Here is a 22,891-nt window from a genome sequence, read left to right on the forward strand (position 1 = left end):
TTGTTTTCTCTTATGCATCTCCACATTTAATTACATCTAATTCTATCTGTATCATATTTGACTAAATTATGCCACTAAATAGAAAAAAAAATATTAAATGTTTTTAGATTACAATACATATGCCACTAATGCTTACTGTGTCTCAAGCAGAAATATATACAAATACATGTTTTAAACTTTCTTTTGTTGGACACTGTATGTATTGCACTGAACTCTATATCAATTACTGGCAGAATTAGAAACAAGCTAGAGAACTAGAGAACTTGCCCAATTAAAGGATTAATGGGAAGATCTTTTTTTCAAAATGTGTAAATAGAATAACACCTTGTAGTTCATTGTAAATGTGTACTTTACACAGGTTTGTTTTAGAAAATAAATACACCTGGGCATACAGGCTTTATGCATTGTGCCAATCAGATCTAATCTTGATGCTGTACTTGCCCTAGAAAATATGAAAATGCATGCTAAACATTTCAGTGGTACTAGCACTGCAGCTTCTACACCTGGCTACGTACACTGAACTTTGTGCTAGTCTGCATCCACTGTACCTGAGGTCCACATGCTTGATGGACAGCAGTCTTAACATCTGCAGGTTGAGAGTGTTCAGGTTGTTCCCAGACATGCACAGTTTCTCCATAGCAGTCAGCCTCTCCAGCACAGAGGGCACCTCGGCGAACTCATTAAATGACAGGCCAAGGTAGCTCAGGTGCTGCAAGTCACCCAGTTCATCTGGAAGTGAATGCAGAAAATTGCCATCCAACAAAAAGGTCTGCAGGCTGTGGAGTGTGGGGGGAAAAAAACCAAAGATTTCTTAAAAAATTTCCTCACAGCATTATGTCAAAGCCAAGCCTTTGTTGTTTACAGTTGCTATACATTTTATGAAATCTTAAGTATTTATGAACTCATCCCAACACAGTCAGGAACTTATTTTTCTAAATTTAGAATCACCAATTACACCCACTCATTCCAGTTTGGAATAGCCAGTTTCATGTTTTTTTGATATCTCTGCTTGCAGCTATGATCCCCATAAAATGACAGACCTCAGGAGACAATGAGAAATTGTTGACAGACTCCTCTAACCTGCCTACCTTTGAGCCACTTGTCTTTAACATGTCACAGATCACAAAGCATTATACCCAAGGCATTGATAGCTATATTTCTAATGACATGACAAAGGAAGTGAAAAAAGGATCTGTCAAAAAAAGTTTTGTAAGCTATTAGAAATTCTGTAAAAGCAAATAATTCATCCTGCAGTTTTTATGTTTTCATCTTCACACAAAATTTACTATAGGTTTCAGAGGCCTTATTTTTAAGTGTTTTACTGACTTCATGGGGGGACAATGTAGCATAGAGTTTAGGTCAATTGACATATAAATGGTGTGTTGGTGGGTTCAAGTCACATCTGCAGAGGTCTACCCCGATTTCTCCACTCCCCTCAGCTGTAAGAATGAGTCCCCTCATTTACTGGGGGAAGACATAGTGATGGACTGGCATCCCATTCAGGGGGGAAGTCATATATTCTTTGTCTGCTTAATGCCATAGAAACCAGCATAAGCCCTAGCCTGATAAACCACTGTGGTATGAATATGGAAATTACCTACTAATTTCATAAATGACAAAACCTGAATTTATAACTAAAGTAAACTCGCAAAACCTTTTGTACATTCCATATTACTTAGATCCAGCAGAAGCCTGTAGAGGGCACTAGTAGCTGCTTCTCCTGCTCTTGTGTTACACTGTCTTGGAAAGACTAGGAGTTCTAGCCCCTCTTCACTTGAATTTATAATACATCTTTACATTCTTGGTAAGTGCAACGCAGTATTAGACATGACAAATTAAACACCGATATATACATTTTTGGTGGAGGAGTATGAATATGTATTTTGCCTTATGAAGGTCATTTAAAAAAAATGCCACTTCCACTCCTGGTACTGTTGCCCTCAGTCTCTTTCAAGGCTAAACTGACATTTGGTTGCTTATTTGAACCTTTCATTGAATTAATACCTTTTTTCATTAGAACTGTTTTCTGCTCCTAGACGTTTACACGTTACTTCAGTTCATATGTAAAATAAATCTGACTATCCCAAAGCTGAAAATTCAGATAGAAAAAATTAGTAATTGACTTAATTTGGGATTCAGTTAAGGAACAGCACTGATGGACTGAAAACTGGCCGAAGTGTGGCACTGAGGACCTGGTGGACAGGCTTGATTTACAAGGTCACTTTCATATTAGCACACAGTTCTTTGCATTTAACTTCATGGCTAACAGAGACACCAGAAACAATTTGCTGTAACCTGAATTGTAGGCAGCTCCGCCATTAATTTCCCATGTTTAAGACGAGTTCAATATTGTGTTATTTTAAATTAAATTTTACCTTGCGTGCCTTTTTTGAGAAATGCCCTTTCAACATTTGTATCATAGTCAACCACACCCTATTCACAGAAGTAATCGGCATTTACTGTCTGAAACTACATGAAGGAGGAAGTACTAGGCAGCTGATTTAGATTCCGAACTTTCCTTAACTGCCTTGGGCCTTGTGACTCACTTGTGCATTGTCCCCACAGCAGCGTGCACAGCTGACAGACAGTTGCAGGAGAGGTTAACCTCTGTTAGAGTTGGGATATCACAGATTGCCACCGGGAAATCCCCCAAGTGATTATTGGAGAGATTGAGACTTTTAAGCTTTGTGAACCTGCCAAGGATATAAAAAAAACAAAAAAGAAATTAATGACATATTTCAATTTGAAATGCACTAATCAAAGATGACTGTATACACTTATAGAAAAACCAAGAACAAATTTTTAAGTGTAATCATCTAGGTCATGTCTCATGTGCTCTTAACAATTCGTGACTCATTGAATAACACAAGAGCCAAGCATAATATGAGATGGTAGCTATATCAACCTCATCAATACCTAAAGGTACAGTGTATACCAGAAAAATACTAAGAGAATGCACATATGCAATTTGCTACCACATGAAAACAAATGGCAAAATTAAATTTACAACATTACATTTTTTATTTTATTAAAAAAAACAGGGATTTTTAAATAATGTTATATTTTATATAACAATGTTATATTTTAAAATCTCAAATAATAAAATTAGTAAGTTATTCTACTTGGAAATGCCAAAGCTAGGTGTCAATCACTCTTATTTTTCCATATAGACTAGAAACTTTCATTTAAGAGTGCCCAGAAACTCTTCATTACATACACAGATTGTATGAGAATCTGCTGTGAGACTCTAATATTGTACTCAAGGCAGAACCACTATTCAAAAGATCAAACAGGAGTAGGCCAAGTGTTAAAATCTGTGCTACATTCAAGGGACATATTAAACAGCTTATTATAACACTATGCTCATTGTCTGCTGTTTCACAAAGAAGTCAAGATGTTCATTTGAAACTAAAATGAAAAAATAAAATAAAAAATAAACATACAGTAAAAAACCCCAAGAAAGTGGCAATCGAGGACTTTTTAAAAAACCTCTACAAATATGGCTCAGTGTTTCACTGCCAAAGTAGGGCAACAGAACAATTATTAAAATACAAAAGCATACATGGATTGCATGGATATGAATAGAGACACGCCTGAGCCTTAACATCTGTCTACTGAAATTCAAATTGCGAAAGCCTTCCTTAAAACCATTATGTACATGCAGCTCTGACCATGCCCTTTTCACTTTCTGAAGAACTGAAAGATGCCCCCTAGATTGGAGACGTTACCAAGTTTCCACAAAGATGTGTGAATCAGTTATTTGTAAAATCACTTCGAAGGAATATTGAGTCATAACCACAAACTAAATGTTTACAGGCAAAGGGAACTAATTAAGGAACACTAACAAGGGGACTCTAGCAGAAAAGTTGCTGAAGAAAAATTAGGGCATTCCTCATTTTTTTGCTTTAGCTCTCTCAGTATAGTCATATTATATTAGATTATAAAATATGCTGATATACATGCAACCTTAATAAATGTTCAATTTCAAAAATCTTTATAAAGGAAACTGACAGTTGCATCACATACTTTTTAATTAATAAAACTTGAATTTCTTTTTAATTAATAAAAATGAATTTCCCTCTAAAATATACAGATAAATACACAAAATATAAAAAAATAAAAACAAACAAAAACAGGAGTGAAGGGGATATGTGGCTGAAAGGTAGGTCAGAAACAGCACAGCAGCACTCATTTCATTGTGTATGAATACACACATCCAAGCCAGAACTATGGGGCATTATTCATGGAACTCTAACAATGTTAACAACATTATTATTGGAAAGATAACCCAACTCTATTATTAAAAGATGAAGCATTTTTTTTTTAAAGACTGAAAATATTTTCATGTGCAGTCACAAAATTCAGGCTATTCCTCAGAACATCATCATATGGTAGCTTGATCTTGCAAGATCCTGATGACCTTGTACTAGACAAGCTAGGTAGTCCTGACTGGGATATACCAGTGAAAAAATCTAGTGCACTTGCTAATGTGTTTTTGAACTTAAAATTCAATACCATATGGTTGGTTCCAGCTGAAGATTCTTCAGGCACTGTCACAGCTGTAGTCAGGGTGTGCCTGATGTCTCCCTACACATTTCAGGAGTATTCTGTTTTTGGATGGATGTGAATAAAGTGCAACGAAATTGCAATATTCCAGGTATTCCAGGAATTGTAATCACAATCCCTAAGTGGTGTCAACTTTAATGGGCGAGCAAGTGTAGCCAGTTTGCTAGTTTATCCAAAGTTAAACAAGTTATCATCCCTTGACACCCTCGGGCAGGCCAGCAAGAGGATTGTAGAGTGGAGCTTTCTATCTTTTAACTCTACCAAACAGGATTTAAGCAGAGATATTTCATTCTTTGACTTTCTGATGCACCCATGGTTCTGGTGCTGCGCAAGCTGGATAATGTCCACCCACTTACTTTCTGTATCACAGAGGAGAAAGGTTGGAACACATTAAAAGCAGTGCATACAGAGATGAGATCTGGTTTCCAAGTCCCCAAGGGAACCCATGATAAAATCAATGAGTGAATGTACCCTAAGCTTAAATTCAAATTAAATATTTTAAAAAATGGGTAGGAATATCGGAGCTCCTAGACTAAGTTACCATCTTTGTCTGCCACTATAAGTCCAAATTTTATTATTTTTTTAATTTATGTATAAATTAATTCCAGATAGTCAAAGACACCAAGATGAACTTATATTCACTGTATGTAACTTAATCTCTTTAGATTTCCTAAGGTAATAGAACTACATATGAAGTGCCAGCACAGACCAGCAATTTTTGAAGACACATATCTTTGTTGCCATCAGCATTTTTACTTTCATATCCTGAACTTGCCTAACATTGTGAATCTCATGACCATGAATGCAATGTCTAATAACAGGAGTCTCTCATCTTTGCAGCATGAATTGCAAAAAAATTGTTAAAATTCTTGTTAAAATTCATAAAGGCCTGTCTCTTGCTATTTCTGTTTATGTGACTGCCAGGAAGGAGGACTAATGGCAGGTTTCTGGTACCATGTGGGGTTCAATTTGGTATGGAATTACATGGAGTACAAGCTAAACTGAGATTCCAGTGAGACTTAAGGTGAAGGTGAACCTTGATGAAAGGCTTATGTATTAACCCCTACACACTTGTTAACCTTTGTCATGAAAGATTATTCTCCTTGTTCAGTTCTCATACAGGTCTTTCTCAATCCACAGCTCATGATAGGGCATGGGAAAGGCTTTAGCAGGATATCAGCTGTTGTACAACCAAAGAACTAGAATCACTGGACTGAATTCAACTCCTGCGCTTCACAGGCAAAGCTCTCCCACAGCATTTACCATCTAAATAATATACTATAAGATTTACACCAACTACAATATGGAATAAAACCCTTCAACTTGTGAACACCTTAATATTTTAATCAACACAAATGCTGTCTGAAATCTGGCTACAAAACACAGGTTTTAATCTGTAGGCAAATATAGATTTTGTCCCTCTATTCTTGTTCTTGAGGAATATTACTATGAACTAAAAAATTACATATTAGGCTGTTCTCACACAATTGCATTATAATTGATTAAAACTGCATTATAAATTAAGAATTAAAAAAACTGATTCACCAGTAAATCCTAATTAATTAGATGATTAATCATTAACAGAAGCTGCCTCCTGAAAGTGGGATGGAACCGCAGGAGAAGGAGGCCAGCAGAAAGAAGTCCAGGGTTCCAGGGCAGAGGCCAGGAGCCTTCGTGCAGACTGGAATGGAGCACTGCAGTGTAGAGTGTGGTCCTGAGCTGGAGATAGAGTACACTGCTTCAGCATTGGGACGCCAAGGTAGTCGATAACAAACTCAGAGATCTAAACCCAGGTGAATCGGCCCATTGCTAGGAATTGGGCAGCCAGGGCTTCAGAGCAACAGAATCCTGTTGCCAAGCACTGAAGGAGAACGAGTTATGGACTTCAGAGCAGAATCCTGCATCAAGAACCAAGGAAAGGGGTACAAACGGACTTAGCATTTCAGGGTGAGATGACCACCCCGAAAAGCTGCTGAGGCATCTGCTGACAAATCGGGAGACCAGAAACAAGTAGTGCAAACAGGACAAAGTGAAATGAGTAATGACAAAGCACCATTGCATTCCCCCAGCATTAAACAGAGAAACAAGAATTAAATAATAAATTGAATAATTAATCATTAAGGCTGATCACCAGAAGGTGATCCAGTCAGTGCAGCCAGCCCTGAAAAATTGTGAGGTCTCGTGAGAATGGCAACCGCTAGCCAAGAGATGCCACAGGACAAAAGTCATAACAATAATTTTGTTTACCATAAGATAGTATTTGTTTTCCAATTACTAAATAAACTACACAATCAATTCACTTGTACTAGTACCAAACATTAAAGCTTTATGGTATTAAGTATATTAACAGATTGTCACTCACTGTCAGTCTATGTCAATAACTTGCCCAAGAAAATTAATCACAGATCAAAACATCCGGAGGCTTCTTGTTTATTCCCTTAGCTCTGCCATTAAATAGCTGCTGACAGCATTTTTTCATGCTGCTGTATCTAAAGACAGGCAGTCATGTAATTTAGTCACTGACAAATTTGTAAAAGTGGGAAATCCGTGTAAAATAATCACATTTCTTTCTCCATGAAATCTCTTGGTATGAATGTTCAAGGTGTAGCACCTGTTCAATATGTTCAGGAAACCTAAAACTAAAAATGCATCAAACAAAAGGCCGGATAAGGCAGGTACAGTAATGAGACTTCATACATGCCAAGTTCGATAAAAAAAAAACATGGATATCAAACATTTTCTATTACTTTGCATTTTACAATCTTTTTACTCTCACTGATCAACCATTCACATTTTGTCTCAGCCAGCTACTAGACATCAACAACACATTCTTTCAAGAATCTGAATAGGGTGAAGTTCATGCCATGCTCAGCTTTTGGGTTTCCTTATCAACTCACAAATGCACAGTGATGTCTGTGATCAAGCTCTCTGTAAGACTTCAGAGGACACATAAAAGGCCTTTCTGTACAAACTCACTGTGAGTCTCCATTTACAATGTTAATTCATCTGAGATCCTCTCATGTTTGGACTGTACTCACGTTATTCTTCAAAAAAGGAAAAACTTGAGAAAAACAAAACCAATGTACAGTTTGTTTTATAAGATTTTCTGGTCTGCTGAGGTGAATTAATGTGAGTCAGCACCTTAATTAGTAACCTTTTTACTGAACAGTATCAATATAAAATTATTTCTTTTTTAATTGGCCAGATCTTGCTTTAATTCTCTGCTCTGCTGTTTTCTGCTCTAGTCTTTCTAACATACAGCACTTCAATACATAATTTATAAGAAGGAAAACAAAATACAAGAAGCAAAACCAACAGCAGAGTAACAATAGAACTTTTCTCAATCTAATGCCATATATAAGAGAATCTATCTAAGCTCCTTATGAAACAATGTAACTATCCTTAAAAGTTCAATTTTCTACTCCTAGAACACTGTGGTTAGAACCGTTAGATAAATATGCTTCTCTCATGGGAACTAAAAATATTCTCTCTTCCACTTGAATCTCTGTTTCTTTGAGGCCTTTATTATTGTTGGTTTGAAGTTTTAAATAAAAAAAAACAGGAAAAGTTACATCTCTGTTCTCAAAATACAAAGCTTAGGTTTTCCTTAAAAAATACTTTAAGAAAGATAATGTGAATCAAGAGTTCAGCTGGAGTTCATTTTTTTCTCCTGGCAGCAGATCCTAGAGAAAGCCAGTGTTAAATCTTCCCTTGTCAAACTTGTGGCAAGACTTTACACAAGGATTACACCGATGCAAGGGATTTCTCTGGCCTGTGTTTCCTGGGATAAAAGGACAACATTCTAACAATGAAAAGCAGTAAACATCTATTAGAGATGCAAGTGGGAATCAATTTAGGATTTTTCAGCAAGTGAGGCTTCCTGGTTAAGTTACACTAAACAAATAGGCCTGCCTCTTTTGTCAATGGCACAATAAAAACTGAAGATGATATTTAGTCCCAATAGGATGGATCAGGTAGTATACAAACTTGGGAAACTACAAACAACCAAAAGTGCTGTAATAAACAACAGAAGAACAGCTCTCCAGTAAGGCAGTGCTTCCCAAACTTTCAACTTGTGGCACATTGTAATATCCCAAAGTCTTCATTGCACATTGTGATTTGAAAACAATCAGCACAGCTACAATTTTAAAATAACTTTTCCTTTGAACTGCATACTCCATATGTCATTCTACCTCAATGTCCAATTGCCCCATGACTTTTCAGATATAGGCTTTGATTCAAGGCTCACCCATGACTAGTTGGATTTTTTTTCTGTCCTACAGCCTGGAAGCCAGTTTGCACAGTCTCATATGTCTTCTTACATCACCACTGTATTTAATTTGGTTACAGGGCTTGCACGTAATGTACATACAAAAGCTCCTTGTCTTTTTTTTTTTATTCTTTTGTTGCAAAAGCTTTTTCATCATGTTACAACCCTCTGCTTAGATCCCTCCAAATCAAATGTAAAAAAGCACCACTTCTTGAGCTCACTTTAATTTAATGCATCAACAATGGTTATTACAGCATTGCGTGATGTTCATCTCTTCTGACAGGCATTTAGGACTGAGGTAGTAGCCATGGGCTTGGGAATTGCTAATGGAGTGCCCATCCATAAAAAGGGAAACAATAATTACACATGAAAAAGTGGTATTTCAATTACTTGTAAGGTTATATAAAGAATTAGTAGAATTAAATCAGAGGATCATCTAGATGGAAATATTATTTTTCTATAAAGATTTACAAAAGATAAGTCTTGTTTAACTGACTTGTTACTATTTTTTGAACCAGCAACAGCAGAAATTGGTACACACAGAGCATATGGCATCAAAAATTCAATTTTTCAGAAGGCTTTTGAGAAAGTTTCTCATAAAAGATTCATTCTTAAAATTACAGGCAGGAGGCATTCAGGGAAATGTGTGTATCTGGATTGAAAACTGGTGAATGGATTGAAAATGAAGTACAGATAAGAATTAATGCTCAACAGCTAGAATGATTTAATTAGTGGAGTAACACACAGATCTATAATAGAAACGCTGTTCTTCATCATCTTCTTCATTTCAATGATCTAGATTATGGTATAGTTAGTAAATTAGTTACGTTTAGACAATTCCAAAATAAAAAGATGAGCAAACTCTAAAGAAGAAGCAAAATGAAATCTGAATTCAGATAAAATTCAAAACTGAGCAAGCATTTGGTACATGTTGAAGATAGACAAGTATAAGCTATTATGTACAGGTTGCAAAAACAAACAATAAATATAGAAAAGGAAATGCTAAACTTGAAGAGACTACCTATGAAAAGGACTAAAAAAAAATTTCCTGGAGAAAACATGAAACAACAGATATCGTCAAAAGAGACAACATTCACTGAAAGCCCACATGCTTAAATTAGAGTGGAAGCTAACTTCCTATTTCCAAACACAAATTTAAACGGTAAGTCTGAATTTTCATTAGCAGTGAACATTAATTCCTAGTCCTAAAAGTTATATTTTTTATATTTACATTAAAATATAACAAACCAAAAAATAGCCAGTTATACCATACAAGCAAAGACTTGACCAATTTAAGGACATATTGCTGGAGACTAATCAATATATTTAATAAGAATAATGACTCTTATTATATTTAACAAGTGAGAGGTTGATCAAGAAAACAAAAAAAGGCAAAAATATCCTTATCTACAGTTTTAATATAAACTTAACAGGTGGCAGGCATAATGTCTTCAAGAGGTATTGGCAAGAGACATATTACAATCAAACCAAAAACCCACATCACAAGGGGCCTGCAATTCTTGAAATAAAGCGTCTTAAAAATGCTCAAAGGCCAAATACAATTTCACAGATTTAATCTCCCATGGCTTCCAACAGTCCTTAGTGAGTAATGAAAACACAAATCATCATCTGTGACATTCACATACACAAGGATTTTTGCAGTCAGGCCAAAAACTCCTGAATAAAAAAGAAAGCATGTAAACAGAATTTAAAAAATGTAGGTGATGTTGCTGACAGTTCTGACACTGTGCTCAGTCAAGAACCACCCTAATTTTAATCGGCAGAAATTTCGTTCATTACAAGCTCAGGGTCACCCAAGAAAACCTGAATCCAACGAAAGAATGACACAGAACTGTGCTTCCTTTTAATCATCCACTCCCAATCATCCCTCTCTTCCTTACTTGCACAAGTACCAGATGGTGCCTTGTGTGTGAGCTGAAGGATAATAGAATCTCTCCTATTTCTAGACCAGTCAATCTTTTCCGACCCTCCCTTCACCAGCCCCCCTCCTTCCCAGATTACAAGTCATGGGATGCGTGTGACAGACAGGACAGAAAAAATCCTTTGTTACCTCTGCAGTTCACTTAGGCCTCTGCTGGCCACTGGGCCCAGGCTGTGCCTTAAGAAGTTCTGCTTGAGGTTGAGGTGCGTCAGGTCTTGGCTGTAGAAGAGATTGGCAGGCAGGTGCTCAAGGCTGCAGCAGGACAAGTCAACTGAGCTTATCCGCTGGGACACAATCTGAAATCATAGAAAGAAAGGAAGATTTAGGGGTAGGGAGAGAACTTTCAAGAAGTGAAAAATCACTACTCTAAATAAGAACACTATCATAGAAAATAACCACAATCTTTTTAAAGTTTCCCCATTATTCCTAAAACACTTGGATAAGACCTTGTGAACATCCTTGTGAAATAAGTCTTGATTTGTCATCTGTCGTAAAGGGTGACAGCTAGACGTAATTAGTATTTAAAATCCAGTCTGGCCACATTTCTGAGAGATTTACTGACACAAAAACAAACAAGTTGTATAATCTAGAAAGGATAAAGGCAGATAAGGAAGCAGTTTACAAATGTTTCATTCATATGCTCAAATGCATATCTGAAAGATATCAAGTGCAAACACAAATTTGACTTCCATGTTTTACACTACAAAACATTAAAAGAAAGCTGCCTGTATGCTGTTCTTGTCATATTATCCATGTAATAAAACATTAACTTATGAAAGAACACAGCAAATAAACCAAGAACTCTTTAAATGGAATTTCATGGGAATTTGGTTCATTGCCATTAAGTTTTGCCATTGAATGAGAATGACAAATGCAACACATCTAACACCCCAAACCTGACTTGGCTGACAGTTATATTTCTAAAAAATGCACAGCAATGGCATCCTGAACATTTGGGATCTTCACTGGAAACCAAAAAAAAAACAATGTTACATAGATGATTGTTACACATGTTGTGTAAAGAGAGGGGATACTACAGTATCAGTGGTGAATGGAAAATTGATAGTACTGCAGGCTTCACCTAACTGTTGTTAACAGTAATATTAATCATGAACACATGTAAAATATGGTTCAATAATTCTGTTGCAGTTGCTATTTCCTTCACCTACTCAGAGGTCTCTGTATCATGCTCTGTTTAAGCATTCACCCAGTGTGAAACATGACGATTATAATGATCATTAATTACCAGATTAAGGAGTGAGCAAATTCCCACGGGGAGACAAATCAGGCTCCACAGAAAGCATGCCAGGAACACTACCGATGAACACTCGCTGACATTATTTGGGAGTCATTTGTTTTTTTTTTCCCCCATTAAATATTTTGTGTATCCCCTGTGAGAATTACATTTTTCATTTTTTCATTACTGCAACCACATTCTTAAAATTTGTGTTAAATTTACTAAACAGAACAGGCTATACTGTATAATGATTATGAAACATAAAATGACATGTTGCATACATATGCAACCAACAAGTCAGAAATGGCATCATGTTCAGCTCTAAGAAGGTTCTATAAAAACACTTTCATTCATAAAATGTCTAAACTCACATTTAGTACAAAAATGACTTGAATGAGTGGAACAACACAAAAAAATAAAGATCATTATCCTTATAACACTATAATTTGATATTAATAGAAAATATTGTAGTGCACTAAACTTAATTTCACAAACAAAAAACATAACTGAAACCTTCATTTATTTGTTCATGAGAAAGAAAGCTTCCAAACTATGGTGACCACTGCCATTTGGAGACAAGGGGAGACAAATGTAAAAAAAAAAAGATTAATACAAACCAAACTGGGGCTAAAACCAAATAAGCCAATGACTCTGTGTGACCTTTAGCTACCCTTTAGACCCAATTTATATAAACCAAGCTCCATGTAAATCTCAGTAATTATCAAGAAAGTAACAAGGGCTTTTACTAATCTGCACCAAATAGAAGAAAGGCCTAGCTATGTTGATAATCTTAAACACTGCTTGTCTCAGACTAAAATACAACTTTACATTTTTACCTTTGTTCCTTTTATTACCTGAATTCTAAAATGCCTAAAAGATAAAAAATAAAAATAAAAGATAAAAAATGCCCTAAGAGGTCATTTAGACCTTCGTACCTTTTATTACCAGAATTCTTAAATGCCCAAAAGATAAAAAATGCCCTAAGTGGTCAGGACCCTTTTGACATGCTAAAGAATAATTTAAGATGTTATTTGTTAATATAGCAGAAAGTTCACAGAAACATGTCATTTTACATAGTAGTAGATATACTGCTAAATACTGTTGCTTGCTTTGGTAGTTTCCGGAAATGCTTCTTAAAAACCCCTTCAAGTCCAGATTTGGCGGTGAAACAAAATATGTAAGAACACCAAGATTACAAATGTGAGGAGGCCATTCAATACACATAAATGGTCAGATTTGCTAGTAACTAATTCATTGATGAATCTTGTCCAATCCTCTCTTGAAAAAAGTCAGGAGTATGCTTCAACAACATGGTTAGGTAGCTTGTTCCAGACTCCTATAACCCTTTGTGTAAATACAGATAAACAACATGTAAATCCATGTATACAGCCATGTCTACCACTGAGTTGTAGCTGGCGATGTCTCTCTTGTAATGTGAGGAAAATTAAAATCTTCCATGATAACCACTTCTTTCTGTGTACATATGTTCCTGTTTTTTTTACATTAATTCAATAATTCCTACAAGATATAGGTCCTTCTTTAAATATTAAGGTGGAAAGCAGTAAATGTCTTACAGCCATATCAAGGTCTTGCTTAAACTAATCAGCACTGCTATTGTTTAGTACATTAAAGCATTTGTGTGACTTAATAAAGTGGAATGCAATAGTAATTATTAGACAATTTTCCATAGATACAATCCTTCTGGCTAGAATACAATTGTGTATCCTGACTTGTAAAATGACAGGTATAGACACAGTTCATACAAGACCAAAAAAAAATGTTTTGGGAATTCATTCTTGTTGTAGGTCTTTTAAGATATTACCGCTTTGCCTAACAATTTCACTTACATTTAGTGTACGCATTTACTGAAAAAGGATAATCATTTATGGATTTTAAATCCATTATTAAATTGTTGCCAAAGATCCAGTTTTCTAAAAATATTGAAGAGATTCAAACTTCCACAACAATGTGTACTAGTGTGGATAAGTACAATGACTACTTTCAAAAAAGCAGCTGACATAGAGCATGTTACAATCATCATGTAATAACTCAGGAACTGACTTTTCACAAACTTATATTCTTTCTATTAAAATATTATTTCTGTAAAGTGTAATTTTACATGTTAATCAAAATTAAAATGACAGCTAGAAAATGCTAAAAGGTATAATTCAACCTGCTGGTATCGCATTTAAATGTGCAATTAATAACCTTTAAATAAAGGTTATTAAATCTTAATTAAGCATTATCTCTATCACAAGGGAATATAAAGTTTTGTTGGAAACACGGCAATGAGCAATTCTGTAGCACTACCCTTACAAAACACCGCATGAAAATACTCATATCTGAATCTGTGAAATGTCAAACACTACACGATTCCAGGAAAACCATAAATTAGTCTTGTACCAGAATGGTGTATGTAATAAAATGTTTCATATAGTATTCTAGCAGGAATGTTTATTAATAAGACATGGAATTAATCATTCTTGTGGGTTTGATTGAGCCACAGAATAGCCTACTGATCCTTGCATGCCGAAACGCAGGGAAGGTGAGCTTGTTTGATAAAGAGCATCTCTCAGGGGCAGTGACGCGACCCAGGACAGTGCTTCCCATGATAGATGCCCACTCTGGCTGCCTGGATGTTTAGCACAGAGCGACAGGCACATCTGGACAATGGTCTTAAAGTCACAGAGCATGGTCAATCATCTAAAAGATGACCAATCAGGGACATGTAGAGTACAGATGCCCACTCCACCTGATGACTTCTTGGCCAATTACCAACGTTTTTGGTATTTTCCCCATATGACTGCAACTACTGTTATCTAAGCCATGGTACTTAAACTTTCGCTCTAAGCGCCAAACTAGGAGAAAGCCCCTAGATAAGACAGAATTCTGCCAACAGCAAGACCTTGCTAGAAGCTAGCTACCACCATGCATCTACTTGATCACCAGAGCAATACAAATGTCGACTTTCAGCAACACGCCTGAATATTTCATTCTTCAGAAGAAGCCACCACACCAGGAGTCGAGTTGCTCCCCAATTAGTGACTTGTCTTGAAGAAGTAGTCACCCTTGTGCATGAACGTTATCCTGATTTAACTCAATGCTAACCAGGAGGTTCAACTATCAGCTTGAGACTAAGGCAGAACTTTCATTCTCCACAACATTCTGAACTGCACCAGAAATGGATGGCATTGGGCCAGCAGAAAACGGTTTGGACTTCACCTCAGCAGACCCCGTCAGCTGTTCTTTCTCCTTCATTGCAGGAGTTACAAAGTCCACTGTCATGAATGAGTTCAATTCATTATTCAACATTATCGGTCTTGAGAATTCAATTGTTTTCTTAACATGCTGTATTTGATTGCAAATAAATTAATCTAAGTAATAGTATTTACTTAAAAGTATCTGAATGTTGTGAATGATTAATGCGACTGATTAATGATTTAGTATAACTGATGGTATCCAAAATGCATAATGATTGTATTTGTTTTATCACTTCTTAACCTTGATATTTGCTATTTCTTGCTAACCCTCATGTGAACAATCTGCTTTTTGTATGTAGGCAGACTGCTTCATGGATTCTATTTGTATGTTTTTATGTGCACATTAAAAGTATTAATAAATTTATTCCTTTTATTTTGGATCCATGTGTCGTCTGCTTGTTATTGTGTCGACTGATTCCCAATAGCCAAGAATAGCTCATACAATAACAATTAATAAATTGTGCCAGTAAATTCACACAACTCCTACACTATACAGCTTTGATTTTGTCCCCCCACTTTGCTTCAAACTGTAAGCCTACCAGATCCCAATCCAGATGGCTTTTAATAAGGCTTTTAAAATCAGAAAATACTTATTCAATCAGTCTGCGTTCACTTTCACAGTGATGATGCTACACAATAACAAAATGTTGTGGTTTTGTAGAGTAACAATAAGGACTGGATTTAAACAGATGCAAAAAGACTAGGAGTTTTTTCTGCTACAATGTGTGTTTATAATGCAAATTGACTGTAACGAGATTGATTTATTAAGGAATGTTTTTTCCATAACGTGGGTGCATGTTGGCTGTAATGCGACTGATGTATACTGAAACAAGTCACGCACACTTGGGATGCTGGCATATTCTCTCACTTGCATCTATCTTTGCATACACAAAGTTTTGAGTCTGTGCTCAGCTACTACATTTTCATTCTTTAAGAACATTGTTTATAAGCTGATTCTATGTTTTTTTATGGCAAGTTAAAAAATTCCAGTATTGTGTATTGTTAATCTTTCTCATGAATAATGTTGTCTCGCCCTCCTCCTCTGCAAAATTTCTCATTGTTTAGCAATGTAAATACCACTGCGTATTATGTCTCATTTTGTGTATTTTACTTTGTTCTGTTTAAAATGATCATAAAAACACATTTTATGCAGACATTTTACATTCACATATCAATAATATGACCAATTACTCTAGAAAAATTACCTTCATTATTCAGAATATGAAATCTATACTCCTTAACCCCCCTTATGTTTCTATAAACGTGACTGTCTATAACACTGTATTATCTGGGAACACAACTATCACGTTACAGCAGAAATGCCTGTATTTGTAACTTTATGCAAAGCCGGCAAGAGCATAGATCTGTGGAAGGTCAATAAATATAAATGTTAATACCTTAAAATAAACCAAGGTGCAGTTTAAAGTGTTCACAGCTAAAACAGGGCTTAGGTATTCTATATCCTACCTAGTTTCTGCATTTGTGCATTTGTGCACTGTTTTATTTCCATGAATGAACGTTAACAGAAAACAATGAAAACAATTGAACTACCAAAATTGCAATTCAACTTTAAAATTACAGAAAGAAGCATAGGTGAGGAAATATCACAGACTAAAGAAATTAATATATTGTTAAAGTTTTGGAAATTCAAGATTTCAATCAGCAGTTACTCTCTACCTCTGTCAGATGTCCTTCACAGTACTGTACAATTGAAATGCATATTCATACTAGACAGAAACATGCAATATGGCAGCTATGAACTGCTAGGACACGTTTTGACATTTTATTACAATGTACCATTTTAATACTATTGAATAGCATAAAGACTTAAAATTCACACAATGTAGTTGTGTCATGGGAATTCATCTGAATACTTTGTCCTAACCAGATACTGTTTTCATTTTAAAAAAGTATTAATTTTCAATCTGCCAGACAGATAACAAGCAGCACCTCCCTAAAATTAAATTCGTCATGCTTGACAAAATTCTTTGGGCAGCTTTATATCTGTCACATTCAGTCATCTTTTGTATTATAAACTACTAGGAGACATAAATCATAAACAAGCTCAAAGGCCTGTCTTTTGCGATTTGTCTCAGGATAACAGCATTCATAAATAAACTATTGAAGATAGTTTTATTTAACAGTGAAAGATGATTAATGTTCTTAGAATCCAATAGCTAAACATCATCAGCAGACTGAAGACTGTCAAGCAAAAGCACAAGACTGAAAAAGAAAACTAACAACTGAATACATAGTTATTGAAAACCAATGATTAACCTGGACAGACATTTAAATATATTGTGAGAGATATTGTTTTCAGCAGTGTGTCAGGGGTAGTACAGACAGTAAGGAATAATGCAATAACTTCATCAAACACCTCAGGTTACTGATCCTCATAACTATTTCTGTGTATTTTAAAATAGTAATGCATCACAAAACAAAGTTCAGAGGCAACATGACATAAATAAAAAAAATAAGAAGTAAATATTAATTTATATCAAGGTAAAATTGATTGTGAGTGATGGCTCCTGAGTGGCTCATTTGGCAGGCTGAGCTTTATGAATTAAGCATCACAGGTTTAAACCCAGATTATGTCACTAACTTACTGCGACTGCAGTAAGAACAAAAAAATTCCTCATGTAAGATGTCCGTGATTTCTAGTAACAATACTTCTGAGAAAGAAGTATAAAAATAATTTTACCAATTGATTTAAATCCTGAGTTGGAAATAATAATAAAAACAATAATAATTGCTTACACTTATATAGCGCTTTTCTGGACAGTCCACTCAAAGCGCTTTACAAGTAATGGGGACTCCCCTCCACCACCACCAGTGTGCAGCTCCACCTGGATGATGCAACGGCAGCCATAGTGCGCCAGTGCCCTCACCATACATCAGCTACCAATGCGGAGGAGAACAGTGATGAAGTCAGTTTATAGATGGGGATTATTAGGAGGGCATGCTTGATAAAGGCCAATGGGAAATTTGGCCATGATGCCACGATAACACCCCTACTCTTTTCAAGAAACACCCTGGAATTTTTAATGACCACAGAGATTCAGGACTTTGGTTTTACATCTCATACGAAGGACTGCGCCTTTTTACAGTATAGTGCCCCCAGACCCACACAAATTGCAGGGTGAGCACCCCCTACTGGCCCCAATAACACAACTTCCAGCACAACCTTAGCTTTTCCAGGAGGTCTCCCATCCAGGTACTGACCTTCTTAGCTTCAGTTGGTTGCCATTTGGGAGTTGTAGGGTGATATGGCTCCTGGCAAATACAGGCCATACAATACTAAAAGCATAGTGTTGCTCAGCATGTTGCTTAGAAATGGATTTTAAGCATTTCTAGATTTAATAAATTAATCCCACAAATTTCAGACTACTATGCTTCTCTAATCTATTAACAGTGTTCCGATATAAACCTGACTCAAAATAATGACATAGCAAAACAGAAACAGATGAGTGTTCCAAGGCTCTGCTGACGTAAGGACCCACAATTACCTTTCACTTCCACTGCCGTAATACCTATTCCACCAGAAGAAAATTGTAGTGAAGTAAATATGCCAAAGGCTTCCATTTATTGACAATTTTCAGGGATGCACATAAGATCTCCTGAAGGTTAAACTGGTGCTACCGTAGTGAAACCACAATTAGTCTCAGGCAGATTAAATAGTGCACAGCAAATTCTGATGGTCACTGTCATGCAACTTGGTACCTGAAGAGCACATTTTCAGAACACCTTGTTGCAGAGGTATTATTGTCTGCTCCCGATATACAGCACAGAAACCTGCCAGCCTCAGTCATAATTCTAGAAGCTGTGTATTTACTGACACCAAAGTCTCAGATTTTCCCTACAACAGTTCACCCAGTTACTTATTCTTTAAGGTCACCTTGGTCACAGTCCATGCCTGCCAGTAGCCTTTTATCTTCAAAAGCATCACAAATATGCAGTGAAAGATTTACCAGTACTAAAAATGCTGTGTCATGATCGATTTCTAAAGTACATTCAACTGGATAGACTTTTGATCTTCATTTTGTAACACTGTTTATGCCATTTAACAGTGAGGTTCAATGTGTTTTTTCTATGCATCTCAGAAGCAATGGATGGTATACAGTATATCACAAAGAAACTGAAGGAGATTATTTTGCTCTAGTACTGAGTGAACATGAAGTGACAATACATAACTGTGACGAGGTTGTGATTTCATTTTTTGTGTACATAAGAGTTATAAGATAACGGCTTTCAGTAATATATCAACAAAAAATATATTAAAATAGTGATGCAAGGTGCGTAATTCTATCAGAATTCAATTGTATTACCAATACCTATATTCATAGCAAGTGAGGAACAATGACTCAGAACAACCTCACTGGCGGTTCTCATTACTTTGGTACTGTAAGGAGTGTATTGTTAAACTGCATGAGGAAGATTAAGCTGTAGTTCACAAGAGTCAACAGTGGATATGTTTCAGTCCTTGAAACAATTTAGTAATATTTAGGTGATGGTTTCTAATCCAGCCCATCTCAAAGCTTCTATTCTGAGTTGTCCTTAGGGCAGTGTTGCAGTTAGATGACAAGGTTGTCCGAGAGAAAATATAGAAAATAGGTTTCCTGACTTGTCCTACTTGGGTTGGCAAGAGTAACTGCAAGCAAAAGTCCTCTTTTAAAGTAAAACTTTATTGATCTCATTATGTGGTTACTTTTATACTCAGGTTGCCTTCTAATACTGTTCAATGGTTTATTATTTTAATGATTTCTTTTACAATTGTGTAGATTTTATAACTATTACTCCATGATACTTTTCAATAAGCTAAAAGAGCTAAAATCAAACCAACAGTTTGCACAAGGACAACAATTGTTTTTATTTAAATAAAGACATGGCTTTTTTATTGTAATTCCATTGAAACAGGAAGATATCTAAGTACACTACAGAAATATGATGATAATAATTATTAAAGTGACAAAAAGCAACAAATAAAACAGAGTGCAATAAATAGATTGTAGGACTGATAGTGGAGGAAGATATTCCTCTATTGGAGTAAAACTTGTCATAAACTTGTCCAGTGTGGAAATGTGTGTAATGGTTGCTCTTAGGTTTGGGTCATTCGGTCATGTCTGGTTGTGCTCTCCATTGGTACCTTATACATATCATCGCAGATTGTTATAGGTGTTTGGAGACCCCATATCCTTGGTTTGCAAGAGGTCATCAAAACAATTTTTGAAAGCCAGTTCACAGGATTGCTAGGTGGCCTAAATGTCTTAGAATAAAGCTGTTGACCACATACAGGCCAGAGAGACTGGCAGCCCCAGGGCATGTTAGTCTATGGTGTTCCAGTAAGAAAAATCTGCACAACACAATGCAGAAATACACAGAACAATTGGAACTTGAATCTGTTATGTTTTCATGTTTACTTGCACAATTTTATTTACTATAAGAAAACTTGTACTTCTTTCTGAAGTTTAAATTGAACACAATTAACAAAGTATCAAATACAAACATAATAGTCTACCTGCACAAAAAGATCAAAGTTGTTTTTTATTGTAAAGGGTGCTGTGTCTAATAATTTGCCAAATAATGGCAAATTAAAATCTTAAATTATTAAAACAGAAAAGTACTTCTACTTGTTGCTGTATATGGATCAAAAACTCAGGATCTGCTGAGACATTAGGATTCTAGGTAATAACTTACATGAAAGAGTAATTACCGCTATGTACAAACTTCACATATCACTGTCTAAACAGCTAATGAAAAGGGACCATGGGTGAAATAGTTTTGCACCTTTCTTCTCACTTTCTTCCCTTATTTTGCTGTCATTAGACACTGTGTTCCTACAATCTTCATGCACTAGGCCATTTTCTATTACTTTCTATTACAGAACTTTCAACAACTAATATTTTCAGTGTAATTTTATCGTCATCCTCATGGCTAATTTATTGTTCTGCTTTTTCAGTGTAATTTACCACACACTTAAATAGATTGCTCGTAAGTGTAAATGTTAGCAGACTTCACTCAATCTGTTAGAATAAATGTGTTTTCCACATAATGACACCTCAGCAATTCAGCTATCATTACTTTCAAAAATATTGCAAAGAATATATTTTTCTTCATTTTCCTTGACCTAGCCACATCTGGTGTCTATTTTAACTTCATAACTGAATTTAGAAAATATAAGAAGGGCAACATTTGCACCTTTAATTATCAAACTGTTCCAAACAGAAAAAAGGAGCAAGAACCCATTTGCTTTGAAAGTGCTTACCTTGTTACTCACAACTTTATGAACAGGTGTGTAAACCTCTATTTTACTCACTAGTATATAAAGTTTAATAATTCATTGTAGTAATATGTATTTGATAAAAATATCTACTTTTTTAGAGTGACACTATCATATTGTTATGAAATATCACATTTATGACAATGTGCAAATATTTCTGCAACTCTATTTTTTGGAGTTCTCCAACAAATACTAATGGTATTCATGTCAGCTGAAAATAAAGGACATTAAATATTTAAGCTACTAAAAAATTCAGGTTTATACCCCTTGGCTCTAACAATATGCATTAAAATTACAATTACTTTATTTCTTACTGGGAAGCACAAATTACTAAACAGACCCATGGGAACCATTTCAATTTTGGTGAAACAATACCCCTGTCTAATTTTAATTACCCTGAGAACAAATTATGGTTACATTTTGAATTTAATGTGATATGAGATTTTATTTTTTCAGATCAGCAGTGGAAGTTACCAGTAGTTTATGTTAATGTTAAAAAGCAATGTATGAACATTAAGCTGCTTTAGGCCTTTATGTGCCAAATTGCTCATTCAGTGATAGCAAGCTTATGGAAAGGGAGGAATTTTCTCAAGAAAAAGACCCTAATAGTGTGCTAATACAAATGTATACATATGAATTCTATACAACTGGCCCTTAAGCAAGACACCCAATGCAAAATGAGGGAAATTAGAAGAGTGCATCACTGCACACAGCAGATTCCCACACATTTCACCTCGGTATCCAGTGATGAAATGAAAGTCAACAATTTAAAGGCCATTAAAATGTGTCGGACGAAATAAGGCAAAAGACATATCAACCCACAAGAGTGAAAGTAACTGCACACCAAATCAAGAAAATATCACAAGAGAGGAAGACTACATATTCAGTCTCATGATCTACTGTAATCTTCTGATGTTTCAACTGCTGAACAAGCACACAATGACAATCCAGGCTGCCAGGATGTGTCGGGGGGGGGGGTCGTCTTTAGCAGAAGGTACAATTACATATGTTGCTCTCACAGAGCGATCTAATTTTCACAGAAGAAGCATAGCTCACGATAGCCTCACCTTGGAAGCTTGCCGCTGCCATCGTAAGTGCTCGGTGAAGTTTTCAAAACAGATGTAATAGGTCTGGCTTTGTGGCCCCGAAGAGCTGAAAGCCAGGCAGTGGTTATGTTTTTTCACTTCTTCTACCTGCAAAAATACATAAAAATAAAGGCACATCAAGCTTTACATTTGATAATTGCAAACATAGGAAACAACATATCTATATCTTTTGAGGATGTCCTAGGCTCAGGGAGCTCATAACCAGAATTGATCATTTAATGTGTTTTAATTAG

At 35.7% G+C, this 22,891-nt stretch overlaps 1 protein-coding gene across 1 annotated transcript in view; it reads right to left on the bottom strand.

The window, feature by feature from the left end:
* phlpp1 (PH domain and leucine rich repeat protein phosphatase 1) overlaps positions 1-22,891 on the bottom strand; it is a 111,739-nt gene that overhangs the window by 26,636 nt on the left and 62,212 nt on the right. Inside the window, exons 3-6 of the mRNA XM_015354224.2 lie at positions 22,620-22,745; positions 10,908-11,074; positions 2,547-2,693; positions 549-776 (exon numbers count right to left, since the gene is read on the bottom strand). Of these exons, the coding sequence (XP_015209710.2) occupies positions 549-776; positions 2,547-2,693; positions 10,908-11,074; positions 22,620-22,745 (668 nt within the window). The remainder of the gene's footprint in view (positions 1-548; positions 777-2,546; positions 2,694-10,907; positions 11,075-22,619; positions 22,746-22,891) is intronic.

Source organism: Lepisosteus oculatus, chromosome 6 (genome assembly GCF_040954835.1).
Source record: "Lepisosteus oculatus isolate fLepOcu1 chromosome 6, fLepOcu1.hap2, whole genome shotgun sequence".
NCBI lineage: Eukaryota > Metazoa > Chordata > Actinopteri > Semionotiformes > Lepisosteidae > Lepisosteus > Lepisosteus oculatus.